The following is a 14,701-nucleotide window of genomic DNA, read 5'->3' as shown; positions in this document are numbered from 1 at the left end:
GTATATAACATCTTTTTACCCTCAGTGTGAGTGTGTGGGTAATTTAAAGTAGCCAGACAGTGTTCGTTTGTGTGTGTGTGTGTGTGTGTCAGAGATACATATCAAAGACGTAGGCGACCGGATTACAGCCTTTCTCCTCATGGATCAGACAGCTGTGCAGCAGCTGTGTGCAAGAGTGTGAGAAAACGTGTGTATCTGGAGAGCGAGAGAACGAAAGTGTTTGTTAGTGTGTGTGTGTGTGTGTGTGTGTGTGTGTGTGTGTGTGTGTGTCTGAGAGTGAAAGAAAGAAGAGCAACGCTGTAATTTATGCTGCACCTCCGACCCCAAAGTTCTTGGCTGCCTGTGTCTCTGCTGAGGTTTGCTGACATGAGAAAAAAAAGGAAGCACATCAGACCTCGAGACGGAAAAGAGGTGGGAGGAAGACGAGGGTGGAGCGTGAAGAAGCAATATGAATAAAATGAATGTTTTTACGTGTACATTAACCACTGATTGGCGTTAGAAGAAAAGCAATGGCGTGCAGAGTGACGTTTGGAATGAATGAAAGTTCATTTTTGACTTTGGAAAGATTAATTTAACAAAACCCCAAGCCCGGTTAAAAGGAATAAAAAGGAACAGTTTGACTTCCTAGGAAATGCTCTTATTTGCTTTCTTGCTGAGGCAGATGAAAAATATGATACCACTCTCCAAAAAGAGTGGTATCTAAGAAAGTGAATAAGCATACGTATTCATCCACAAGCATTCTCTTTTTCTCCTAAAATCTGTTTTTATTTCAATCCCCTGTTCACTGACTCATAACACCCTGTACATCACGAGTGGATCATTCCTGCTGTCTGAATGGGACTGAGGCTCAAAGTGCCGGGTAGGGGGGGAGCATTAATGTAACAGCTAAAGTAGGCTGAGGGGAACAAACACTCTGATTGACTACTCATCTGAAGAATTGTTCTCTCCATCCTGTTTTCTCTCTGCAGGCTTCAACCCACACATACCCATGAGCCTACTGAGTGAACACAGAGATATTTAAAGTTTTGTTTAAGTATCCATCTGTTAACGCGTCTTTTAAGTTAAACCAATACATAAATAGCCAGGCGGATGATTTGCAAGTTTAGGAACAGCAGAGGATGTGAGGTTGTTCGGGTACAAGTGGGAGGATGATGTCTTTTTTAAAAGTCATATAAAGAGTAAGCGGATGACTGGGTAGAGATGATTTAATGAACTGGAAAAACAACAACACTGAGCACGAAACAAACGCTGAGATTCCGTGGTTGTACCAATGTGAGCTACAGTATATAAAATAAGGCTGGTAGTATTTTATACGTTTCTTATTTTCAACAAATCCCGTGACAAGACCAAAATCAACAATTTTCAAGTAACAGGTATTGTCTTCATAGCCAAGGTCTGATATAACCTATTCCTCTGTACCGTAGCGCTCTATTGTTGTCCAACAAGACTCTCCGAGGCTCTGTGCGGCTGTATCAATCGATGTATTGACAACACTACATACATTTAGCTTATTAACATCCAACAATGAGCTCCGGTTGACGTGAGGTATCCATGTTTGCTGGTTTCCTGGTCAGATGTCATGTCGGAAACAGAGCTTTCAGGTCAGTTACCCAGTTGTACTTCTGATTTGATTCAAGCATGAACACTATTTATAAGTAGGCAAAGGCAATAACCCAAATCTGACATGGATGCAACATTAACGTACGATTATATCACATTTTTGGCCTATGACATGGCCCTGCACTCCACCCCTGAAAAAGGAGGTCATGTCACGTTTCTGATGCGGGTTATCAACACGGCGTCAGTTTATTGTGTGGTAGTGTGAGAACGTACAAGAAACTAGCTCAGTTGGTGGAGCGGGCGCCCATATCTCGAGGTTTACTCCTCGACAGAGCGGGCCGGGGTTCGACCCCGACCTACGGCCCTTCGCTGCATGTCATTCCTCCTCGCACTTCTTCAGCTGTCCTGTCATTAAAAGGCCTGAAATGCCCAAAAAAGAAAAGAAAAAGAAACTGGAATAATAACGTCTCCTTTCCCAAACAGAAAGAACGTGAGAAAACACAATGTGCACATACAGACTTGACACCAGAGACCGGTTTAAATTTGTTCGTTTATTTGGAATCCTCCAAATCACGTCTGTAATTTTTCCATTTCCCAAAATATTTACAAAAAAAGATACTTTTATGTTGTTGTTGTTTTTTTTCTCTGTATGGTGACTGTTGTAACAGCTCCTTTTTAGGACGATGACAATTGCTTACATCTCGCAGTCTGGTCTTGTTCTTTTAGAAAAAGTTCATGAAGAAAAAAAAAAAAAAAATCATCCCACCCTTCTTATCTTCCATACACTCATTTTAAAACTGCATACATCCCCCCCCCCGCCCCCATTGTTCTTCTTTGAGTGCTTTAAAAAAACTCTTCCTTGCATGCTTTCAGCTGCAAACAGGAAGCCAAGAGCTTGTGTGCTTATTGAGAGGAAGTGACATCTTTGCCCTGCAGGAAGTACAATTAACAGCATCATCAGATCCTCCAGATGCTTGATTGGTTCGGTCTGTCCGGTCTTGCCTTTCTCTCTCAAATCAGAGTCTCTCTAGACAAGCATGAAACCTACAGATGTACCAAATAACACAAAGTTGTAGTAATTACTAAATGGAAACAGTCTTTGTCAGAAGATTTTCTGTCCTGTGGGAAGCCTGATAGCAGGAAGGGAGTGCTAGTAATAAGGACAAAATTCCCCAAACTCTTTGGGCCAGGGTCAACCGGCCCTTCAGATGCAGCTCTTGTGTCCCTCTGTGGGTCACCATCTGTAGTCCAGGCATAACAAGGCATCCACAAGTGCATTGTGGGTGTTCCATGGAAGAGCGTTTTGTGTTCAAGCCGTACGATCCATCCCTGAACTCAGCAAAAAAAAGAAGAGGAGCCATGATGATGGAAATCAAGGAGACACAGAGGGATAGCAGTCCCTCTTTTAAAAGGATCTACCAAACAAAATGAACTGGGCAGAGAAAAATGATGATGCTAATAACATAAGGCAATTCACCTCAGTACAACTAGAGGGGTGATTATATCAGAGAAACATGAGGCGCTAAACTAGAAAAACCCAACACTGCAAGGTTTTTATTTCTTTTCCCCTAAGCGTCAATGAGAAGCCATAAAGAGGCGTTTTCTAATAAAAGTTTATTTCCATCAGTTTTTCAATCCACCTCCTGCTCTATAAATTAAAAAAAACGCATGTCTCACTCTCCTCTTAGGCCTCTCGTTTCTTGTTTATGTGTTAAATGCTGAGCTATGTTGTGCCAGAGTGAGCGTGTTGGCTTGTTTATGCATTTTACGTATAATACAATACATGAAACACTGACTGAAAAAAAAGAAAAAAAAAGAAAATGAAAGCACAAAGAGATCAACCCTGCCCCCGAATGTGTGTACTTGTTCTAGATCTGTGTGTGTGGTTATAAATCTTAATATTTGAATGTGTGTATAGTATAACTGTTTTTCCGGTTAATAAGACGGTAAAAGTGTGCTATTTTGGTGCCTGTCTCTATATCCTACTGAGTGTGTGCGTGTGTGAGTGTGTGTGTGTGTGCGTGCGTGTGTATCTACTTTGTTAACTGGTGACGTAGTGCTTTGTAGAGGGCTGCCCATACAGCCCGTAAAAATCTGCATGTCTATGTGTCTGCGAGGCGTCTATCCAGTCCCTCACTGCCAAGCCCTGCATGGACGGACCTCCAGAGGCCAGGCCGGGAGGAGGGGGGTAGTCTTGGGCGCTGACCCAGGGGAAAGAGCCAGAGCGCGGGTACGGGGGATGGCTGCGGTGGCCCGACACCGAGGGCACTCCGGAGCAGTAGCAGTTATCCATTGTACACACCAGGATCTTCCGGCCACCGTACTGAGGCAGCACGGCCTGCTGGGAGGAGTGTGAGGAGCTGCTGCCTCCAGGGGGAAAGTGCGAGGAGCTGAACACGGAGCCAGAATGGTGGTTGGTCAGAGAACCGCTTCCACTTCCTGTCCCGCCACTCTCGCTGATGTGAGGTGGGCCGCAAGGGCCGAGAGGCTGCTGATTGGTAGACTGACCTTCTCCAGAGGCCGAGCCGGAGCCCAGGTAGGGCTGTTTGGCCAACGATGAGGAAGAAGATGAGGAAGAGGAGGAGGACTCCTTAAAACCCGGAGCGGTGTTTTTTCCAACGTTCCCGTTTCCCTCGGGGAAGGCAGTGGAATGTTTCCGTTTCTCTGCTCCAGAGCCAGAGCTCTGACCGCTGGGGTACGCAGGAACAGACTGCAGGAAGGTCGAGGGAGGGGTAAGGGGAGCTGGGAAAAGAGAGAAGGTGTGGAATAAGGAGATGTTTGGTAGATAAAATAAAAACACAGTCATGACAGTAACTTCCTAGATATGCCTGAACATGCGTTTGAGATCCTACCTTCCAGCGTTCTCTTCAAGCTCTTCTCTCTTTTGGAGATTTCAGAGAGGAATAATTTAGAGTTTAGATTTCCCACTTTGAAAGGAGGGAGACTGCTGCCCACACATGCCTGAGACCTGCAATAAGTGCCAAGAGACATGCAAAATTCAAGATTAGACAGCTTGGAAACATCACCTGCGTATTATAAACCCACAGGCAGAACAGTAAAAGGTCCATTTTAAAAATCCCACTTTGCTCTTACCTGTCTGTAAGGATTTTAACAGGCTTTGTGTTTTTCATGAAGCTCAGTTCCTCCGCCTTACTGAAGGCTGTGTGGATGGAGCTCAGCAGCTTCTGGGCCTCGTGGCGCTGCTCACCCAGAGCTAAAACCTGGGCAGCGTTCTCCTGACAGAACCGAGCCTGAGCGCGGTCCAGAGCCTCCAGTGTCCGACCGAGATCCTCCTCCAGGAGCTGATGCATCCGCTGGTACTGCAGACGCACCTCCTCTTTCAGCTCACACACCCTGTCCTGTAGAGAAACAAACGTCAATCTACTGAAATGTCCCTTTGTATTATGTAGAATCTCTGAAAATGTGTGAAGTTTGCGTTTATGCCGACAAATTCAGGGTGTGCACACATACCTCCACCACACACTTGTCAGAGTCGAGTTTGCAGAGCTGTTCTTCAATCTCCTGCACTCGTTCCTCCACGCGCTCCTGCTGTCTTAACAGGCTTTGCTGTGAGGAGAGAAAGAAAGCAAGTCTTGAGCTTTGGGAAGTTGTGACCTCAGCTAGCCACTAGCATCCCCTCCCCATGCCTGTGATATTAGAATCCGGGAGCCGGCTAATTTAGTCTCCAACCAACACACAATCCCTGTGGGGGAGGGAGGGTGGGCTGTCATAGCAACCAACAGCTATTTTGTGTTTGCATAAGTGAGTGAGGACTAACGTTGGGGGAGCTGGGGGCAGCGAGCAGGGATAGATAACTGTGCATACAGAGGCAGAAAAAACTCCATTAGCACTCTTCTCAGAGTGCCTCCTCTTTGTATTTAATCTTTAAAAGTTGCAGTCACAAAGCAGAGGCTGCTCTGAGAGCTAAGGCAATGGTGTGGCAACCACACTTGTTAATTCTAAGACGACGATGGCATGTCAACAACAGCAGACGCCGGATTGGGCAAAACTGAGCTCCCGATGTGGATCAGCTTGAGACCAAAAAAACGTCAAAAACATAACTAATGGCTCCATGTAAGAGTAATCCTTTATGTCGCTCCCTACATTGTATAGGTCTGGGAGTAGGAATGTCATTGACACAGATTTGCTAATCCTTCATGCTATTAATATTTTATGTGAGATATGAATAATCCTCAATCAACATTTGATGAAAGAGAAGCATGCTGATAAGCTGGTACACAACAAAATAATGTGGTTACCGCTAATATGATCCAGATTCAAACAAACACGACTAAGATAGTCTTTGTGAGACTTTATGCTCACAATGACGATGCTAATGTGCTTACGCTAACCAGGAAAGATGTTCACCAAATCAGGCTACATCCTTTATTAAAATTTAAAGGATCTCCATCCTCACAAGCGTTGTAGCACCGTTTCAGAACAAATCTCCTTTCAAACCAACACGCCTGTAAACGCATACTGCAGACCAGTCGTGCATGTGTTGGTGTTGTGCCGAGTTTTGCATTCCTGCTAAGAATTGCATTCAACTTGCCGGCAGACTAATACCGAGTGTAATAAAACACTGATGACTAAATGTTCTAAAATTATAGACTTCGGATAATTTATCATCATTGATGAGCATGACAAAGAAGGTTATATATTATTTTGAAACAGCACTTTTGCCTTGAAAATAATCAGTTGGAGGTAGTACAACACCTGTAACGCCGCTCGACCGTTGCTAGCATCGACAACAAGTTCGGAAATGACTGTAATTTGTTATCCATGTTGTCAAAGCGGATGTTAGCTTTCTTCCGGAAAAGGATCACGTGACAGGGCCGTGAGGAACCAGGGAAGGATACATCAGAACTGATGAGACCGAATCAGGAGTGGCAGGTTGGCAGAACGGGCGCACGTACGCAGAGGTTTATTCCTCGACGCAGAAGGTCCATGATTCGAGTCCGACCTGTGACTGTTTTCTTGCATGCCTCCCCCCCCCTCTTTCTTTCCCCTTTCATATCTCAGCTTTCCTATCCAAGGCAGAAATACCCCCCAAAAAATAAAAAAATAAAAAAAAAGACCCAATCAGGAAGTGAAAATGGGTGTCAGGGAAATCGTTTCCACACATCTGTTTCTTTCTGTCCCGACTACAACTCAACCCTGGAGTTTTCAAACAAAAACAAGGTCATCAGTGTATCAAAATGTCTTCCTTTCAGGGGCCCGGAAATGCCTGAAAAAAATATTGAAATTACAATCATGTAAGACAAACAAAAGCTGCAAATCATCACATTTGAGAAGCTGAAACTGGCCAATGGCATTTTTGCTTGAAAAATGTGCCAATAGCTGTTAAGATGTTTCACTCGGGAACGAGGTGGTTACAAAAGGGATAATCATTAATCCCACGGGTCAATAATCAGTCACCCGATCATTCAACTACACAGCAGCTACTTTTATCATAAGTGATCAGCTGCTGTAGAGCTCGCTTGGAATGAAGACCTGCATAGTCTTGGGCCTCAGTGGCACATGGTCTGCCCTAGATCTCACACACACACACACACACGCACACACACAACTGTGACCTGGTTGTGCTGATTGATTGAGTTAGGCTCTGAGCAGAAGCCAGGGGAAAAACAGGGTCGAAGGAGCCAAAGCTTCCCAGAGAGGGGTAGCAAATAAATGTATGGGATACCTTTGGGGGAGGGAGGAGGTGAGACAGGGGGTATTACGAGGGGAGGGTGCTCTTTAGCTGTCAGTTCCCCACAGCTTCCTTTCCATCAGAGCGACCAGAGCAGAACCAGAGGGAAGGTCGGTCCTCGCCTGGAGTGGCTGGTGGATGGCGTGAGAGGTGAATTTGGGGGGGGCGGGGGTTGTTGCTGTAGGGTAGTGTGTGTGGAGAGGGGTCCACTCTGCATTCCTTTATTGCATTCAACATGGAGGATGTTTTAGTAGTCACTACCATGAGGGTTAATATGGCTAAAATCTATGTCACAATGTAATGACATTTTTTTTCTGATATCTCCATATGTGGCTCCCCCCCCCCGGAAATAATTTAGCAGAGGTGGGAAGTCATTTTATTTAGTAGAGGATGGCCTAAACAATAGCCACACTCATTCAAATAATGGTGTTTGCTGCTCTTTTCTATCAAATCAAATTGTATTTATTTTTTAATGTTAGTAAAGGTTATAGCCTGACCGCAATGCCAAACACTTCCATAATGTCAGGTGCTGTTTGATGCTTTTCTTTGTCTTTTATGATAGCAAATTAATATCTTTGTAGTTTAGGACTGTCGTTTGGACAAAAGACATCACCAAGGACTGTGGGAAATTATAACGGGAATTCTGCCCAATTTGTTTGACATTTCGGTAACAACACAATTTATCGACCTAATACTAATCAGATTAATAGAAAATGAAAACAATTGTTAGCTACTGTCCTACCTTTGGTTTATGACTAAATACCTGCAAACAGGGTCACATTCCCATGACCCCGTGGTGCCAATTAGCAAACATCAGCATGCTGCTAACACACTGAGATGGTGAACATAGTAAACATTATACCTGCGTTAAAGCACATAAGCACGGTCATTTTGAGCATGTAAGCCCAAAGCACTTCTGACCCTGGCACGCTACCACAACATGGTAAACATTACACCAGTTTACCATCAGCATGTTAGCATGGTCTTACCCACCTTTTTTCACAGCAGATATTTTGACTTGAAAATCATGTATAATAATAATAATAATAATAATAATAATAATAATAATAGCTTAGGGGACGTCCTGTGCATGCTGGCTCACTGGAATAGCTTACTGGGACTTGTAATAAAATGGGGCCATCTCTAAATTCACCTGTGCTTTTCTTATTATGATATGTACAATTTTTGAAAAGAAAAGAAAAAGGTCTATTGTGAGCATGTCAGAATGCAGCCCTAATTAAATTGGGGCACTATTTATTGCCCAGCCTGATTTTAGATGATGTAGGAAAAAGCTGTAAATGTGAAAGATTTTGGTAGTACAGCTTTTAAATTCAGATAAGGGCCCAGCCTATGACACTTCCTGTGCCCCAGGTGACCAATTAACTATACAAAAAGCTGAGTCATAGCATTACCAACAGGAAATACACCCGAGCATGACACGGTTGACACCTAAAACAGGGTGTTAGGTGAACAAAATGAGTCAGTCAGCATGGAGGCCTTCATAGTTCTCCCTCTGACTAAGCTGCCCCATCACACAGCCCTTTAAAAAGAAAGGGGGAGGAAAACCAATCCGACCTCTGCCCAAACCGACGACAGCGAGCACCAAACCCCCAGGAAGGGAAGAGGTTAATAAAAAAACCAAGTCGACCGCAGAATCAACTGACGAATCACTTTAATCCCCCTTCCCCTTGTCTCCCCCCCCCCCCCCCCCCCCCCCCCACACACACACACACACAACTGGCGATCCCTGAGCTAGGATGCACCTGTGCTGGGGAGATAAGGCCCTCTGAGGGCCCCTCATTGTTCCACCCTCGACTGCATTGTTTGTCATTCCAACAGATGAGAATGGAGGTTGGAATGGATCACAAAAATGCACAAGACTATAACGGGTGCTAAAAACACACTCAAAACGCAATTGTGTCTTAAAAAGGGGAAAGTCTGTTTTTGATTGTGTCAAGAGATTTGAAAAATATATTAACAATTGAGAACTTTGTACACAAAAATCTCCATTTCATTTCTTTTATTTGGCAAAAAAAAAAAAAAAGTCACATTTGTTTTGGTAGTATTTGATGACGGCTATGAAGTGGAAGAAAAATGACCTCACTGGCTTGCGTGAAGCTACATTTTGGTACTTGAATGGGTACTTAGTGATCACCAATGAATTGGCCACAGGTAGGCCACAACTAACGGCTATCTTCTCGCCCACAAAGCAGGATGTAAAAGAATGAATTGATTACTTTCTCGATTAATTGTGTCTATAAAATGTCCCACCTGAGTTTCCCAGAGCTTAGTGTGAATTCTTAAAATGTTTGACCAACAGAAGATGCTCAATTTACTATCAGAGAAGATATTTTTTTTACATTTGAGAAGCTGGAACTGGTGAATTTCAGCCATTTCTGCTGAAGGATTTTTTGATTATCAAAATAGTTGCCGGTTCATTTCAGCTTTTCTTGCAAGATGTCTGACGTGTGCTTCCATGAAGAGCCAGGGATGAAGTCAACCCACTGGCTGAAATTTTGTTTCTGTCACCATGTCAGTGTGACTACACCCTGAAGTGATTAAACAAGGATGTGTTTGTTTAATGTACGAGTTATGTACAGTATGATAGGATTCTTACTCTGATGTCGTTGCGTCTCAGCTCCACGTCAGTGACTGCATGGCCGTGGCTGGGGTGGCAGCGGGCGAAGCAGCAGTACTGGCACACCGCTGTCTGCTCGGCCTCGCAGTGGTACAGCCGGTACTCGTCATGCTGGAGGCAGGTCCACGCCTTCACCGCCTCCGCCTCCACCAACAGGTGCCCGAGGGCTGAGCACGGCTGCTGCAGGTGTGTCTGGACGTGGGACTGGCAGCATGGGGCGTTGCAGCGCAGGCACACCTTCACTGCGGGGAGTGGCGGGCCTCGGCGGCACAGGATGCACTGCAGCGCCGGCGTGGTGGCCTTGTCCACACTCAGGGCGTTGTACTTCTCAACTATGTTGGACAGTTTGTGGTTCTTCTCCAGGCTGGGCTTCTGCGTGTAAGCATGATTGCACTCAGGGCAGCGGGCCAGCGAGGAGTCTTTGGCCCAGGCCTCGCTGATGCAGCCCCGGCAGAAGTTGTGCTTGCAGGGCAGCTGGATGGGATCTGAGAACACGTGCAGGCAGATGGGGCAGATGAGCTCCTCCTCAAAACAGTTCCTCCACGTCTCCGCCATGTCAGAGGCCATCATGGTGCGGGCAGGCATACACTAACTGTTTCCCCACTTCTACCGGACCTTTAGGCCTCTCTGTCCTCGCAGGAAACCTGACACTTTGAAGACAAGTCTTGAAAAAAGGCTAAAAACAGGCCCGATGACGTCTCTGAACGCTCAGTCTGTGCGTTTCAACCCTTGTGACCAGATTAAAGGAGACTCCCTGACAGATGACAAGTATTGCTTATTGCTGCAACGTGAAGGCAAATTCCAGAAAATGTATTAGAGAAGGCTTCAGGCAAGGATGACAACACCTCAGTGATTTCAACATACACAGCAGGGGCTGACGTTATACAGATTAAAGTAAACGGTGCTTTCCTTTCCTCTAACTCACACACACAAACACACACACTGGGCCTGCCTTTACAGCTCTGTGTGTTTTTAGGCCTACAGGAAGCTAAAAGCCTTTCAGCTACAGGTAAACCATGAAATGCAAGCAAGGCACAGATAACGCAATACCTACACAATTCCTTATATGATCATGAGGTGACTAAATCTCTGTGTAGCACATGAAAAGACACCGTACCCTCTGACTGATGCCCGCTCAGGCCCTTAGGCTACCTTGAAAGCTTCCTTCACTTCAACGTCAGATTACGATTGACTGTGGACCAAATCAGACCAACAAACGAAACATGAAAACCACGAGAAAATGACCGCTCCGGTCCACACCCTGATTGCTGTTTCACACAAAGAGAGCTTTTAAAAAAAAAAAAAATATTTGAAAAACCTGAATCTGTTTTATCTGGACGTCAAGGACGCTTGATTCCGTCAATAATCACAGCGCAGCGCACTGCTTTTGTCCGCTGAATCATAAATAAGTATCAGAGGAGCCTCCACCTGCAGTTTAATTATACATCCAACCAGCGACGGTTCGGCAGGAGACAAGCAATGCTGCTCCACAAGTCAGATTAACAACACCGCTACATCCAGCCCTTCAACTGAACATAAAAGCGACATTAGTATTTGATGAATAACGCCTGCTATGTGGCACAGCTCGCATTTCTGTATACTAGGCCTCGGCTTTTTCCTACCAGGTTTCTGTCGACAACAAAGGCCTTATAATCTCATTAAACCCAAAATCATACCCGGGCCATCAGTTCGAGTCTGTTTACTGCATAGTTAATCGTTTTAATAGTCGAGTCGAGCTCCTGCGCACAAAACAAAGGGTTTTAGGATCCGCAGGAATGTTGGCTGCTGTTGCAGAGCCTTTTGGTTCCCCCCCCCCCCACCGACACATCTATCAAATATCCTCTCACCCAAATATTATTGTTAGTATTTTTTAATCCAGCTTTTATCCTCGTTTTTGGTCTCCACCTTAGTCACCTTTCATCGCTTCAGCCTTTAGCCAACAGCATATTATTTTTTTTCTACTTCCTTATCTCGATTAAATCGTGTAAATTACCTCAGACGTCACCTCACCATTTTCTACCACAGGTAACGTTACAGACAAACACTAGATCAACCGACAAGCACGGTTAGAGGATACGGTCATTCTTTTTTTAAAGCAGACATATTTTATATATTAAACTAATAGAAATCACAAAAAAATATACCCTCTAATCTTAAAGGGGACGTCGTTTTTCTGTCCTTGTTAGGGGTAGCTGTCATCAGCATCTTGCAATCCTCATTTAACAAAAAAAAAAAAAAAAAAAAAAAAAAAAAAAAAGGAGATATCCGCCGTGAGGCTGTTTCACCAAAGCTGCTTTTCGATAGCTGACCTAAACATGCACATTAACGGCAAAGTCCCGTCATTATTAAAGAAAAACACGCCTTTTCGTCGTTACTGTAGGTCCAAAAGAAGCCGGCTTGACGTGGTTATTTAGTCGGGGCCGTATCTAGTCGGTGGGAGTCGACTCCGCGGTTCTTCAAAAACCCAACACGGCTGAGAATAATAATCGGCGTTTTCTCCCCCTTTCTTTCTCTGTCTCTGTCGGTCAGGCTTAGAGAGAGGAGGAATGCAGGCGAGCTGGACTGGTCTCCAAACCAGCGTCAAGAAAACCAGTGGAACGCCCCACTTCCGGTGATGCTTCAAAATAAAATCACGTTTAAGCGCAAAACCTGATGCCACATAATCTTCAAGATTCAAGATTCAAGATATTTATTTGTCATATGCACAGATTTTACACCATGCAATGAAATTCTTAAGTTTGCAACGTGTCCCACAATATAAAAAGTACACAATATACACACAATATTTTAAAAGATTCAAAGTATAAAATTGCATGCAGCAGCAAGACATTAAAAACATTATAAAAAGCATATGCCATTGAGCAAATGCAAACATTCAGTGTAGTGCAAACGGTGATTAGATTGCAAGTAAAAATGTCAGTAGACTGAGTCATTCAACAGCCTTATGGGACTTGGATAAAAACTGTTTTTAAGTCTGGATGTTCTGGCTTTCAGGCTCCTATAACGTCTGCCCGAAGGTAACAATGTGAACAATATGTCTGAGGGTGCGTGTCTCTGAAAGTTGGGGGGGGGGGGGGGGGGTGGGGGGGGCCCTCTTAGTTACCCGGGTTTTATAAATGTCCTAATAATCTTCGAGGGGATTCTTCACATTCACGTCAACATGGAGGTTAAACGGCCTGAGAAAGAAGATTTCTGTACACCAAAAATGATCTTTTTAGAGATGGTGTCCTGTAATGATTCAGAGGCATGTATTAACACTAAAGTATCCATTGCACCAACGAATTCAACAGTTCCCTATTTAAATACACACAGTTTTTCAGTGGTGAAATCTAACTCGGCCTACACAGAATCTGAATTATTGCCAAGTAACGTTAACACAAGGATTTTGCCTTGGTGATTGGTGCATAAAGCATCAAAAGGAAATAAACAATACAGCACTGCAACAGACAAGACCATCAATATTTAATCCAAATAGAACAGAGTCAGAATATTCATAGCATTATAATGTTTATTCTTACTTCATGTAAATGCGAGTACATGTAAGTGCATGCATATTATGTTCTTAGCCTTTCTTTCGTCATAGTTGTATTTTTTATGTGCAAATAAGATAACAAATAAATGCACCATCTTTCAACAACTCTCTCCAGCTGTCTGGCTTTCACATGTAGGAAAGAAAAAGCTGGCTCATTTTCATTTTATTTGCATCACAGGGTTTTGACATGCATACCATATAAATAGCCCATCACTCCCTCTTACACTTAGGGTTAATTACGAGTCCATCCACTTCATCTGCCCCACTGTTTTCTTGTATGTGTATGTATATTTTAACATGCTTCACAATACGCAATCACACCAAGGTTAAATAATAAAAAAAAAAGAAATGCATTGTTTAATTCAGAATAAAACAGGCTTCACAATGACATTGTGGTCTGGGACAAATGCTGTGTAATCGCAATTTCCCCCAGTTATGTTTGGTTTACTGTTTTAAACTGTTTTAGAGGGTGGCTAATTGAATTTTATGGTAATTTTAAAGGCTGTAGTTGTATTGTGTAATACTAAGAGTTGTTTATAATATTAAATTTGCCCTAATTTGTATAAATGGCATAGGATTTAATGCAGGGGACCTATTAGCAGTTACTCTAATTTTGGCTCTGTTTGAGTCTTTAGCTACCCTAGAAATCCAGAGTTCTCGCGAGAGCACAATTTGAATTTGCTCAGCGAGTTACTCTGGCGTTGAGTAATGCTGCTCTTTAACCATGCCCATATATCCGATCAATCTCTGTATCTGATATAGTCGGGCCAGAGGCGAGCTCAACAGTTTACTCTACCAGTTAGCTCTGCTGGGAGTTAAGTGTATGGGGCTCTGGAGACGTCACCCCGTGTGTTGCTGTGATTGGTCGTAGTGTTATCCAATTGCGCGCAACGAGATTTTAAAATGCACGCTTGGTGCCGCCCCTCGAGATGGGCGACTTTCCTTACTCGATGTCTGACCCTATCTTCATATCTTTCAGATATGGGTCTGTATTTCCAGGGTAGTTTTTAGCAGCAACCCGTGAAAACCTTTTTTAGTTGCTTGATTATGAAGGTAAATATGGTGCAAAACGTAAGTTCGTGTAGATGTGAGCACTTGTAGAATATGATTTGAGAGCTTGTAGAAAAAATAATCTGTACTCGTATTTGTTTGTTTTTCACTTCAATCACTTTTCCAGCACACCCACAACTCAGCGATTACAACCTCTCGAATCTGTCGCAGCAATCTGCTCTCTCACATCACACACGCGAGTCTGCGCCCTCGACTTTTGCAACACTTC

The 14,701-nt window shown here is 43.9% G+C and overlaps 1 protein-coding gene across 1 annotated transcript; it reads right to left on the bottom strand.

Moving 5' to 3' along the window:
* Positions 1–2,092: 2,092 nt before the first annotated feature.
* On the bottom strand, positions 2,093–12,092 carry trim8b (tripartite motif containing 8b; the record flags this gene model as incomplete). Its single annotated transcript, XM_032503185.1, is given in 5 exon segments — positions 2,093–4,302; positions 4,413–4,528; positions 4,654–4,919; positions 5,032–5,127; positions 9,870–12,092. Coding segments are annotated over 5 exon segments (1,785 nt in total). The 3' UTR covers positions 2,093–3,601.
* Between the last annotated feature and the right edge of the window lie 2,609 nt (positions 12,093–14,701).

This window comes from Etheostoma spectabile, chromosome 21 (genome assembly GCF_008692095.1).
Source record: "Etheostoma spectabile isolate EspeVRDwgs_2016 chromosome 21, UIUC_Espe_1.0, whole genome shotgun sequence".
Classification (NCBI taxonomy): Eukaryota; Metazoa; Chordata; class Actinopteri; order Perciformes; family Percidae; genus Etheostoma; species Etheostoma spectabile.
This window is presented reverse-complemented; position numbering and strand designations above follow the sequence as displayed.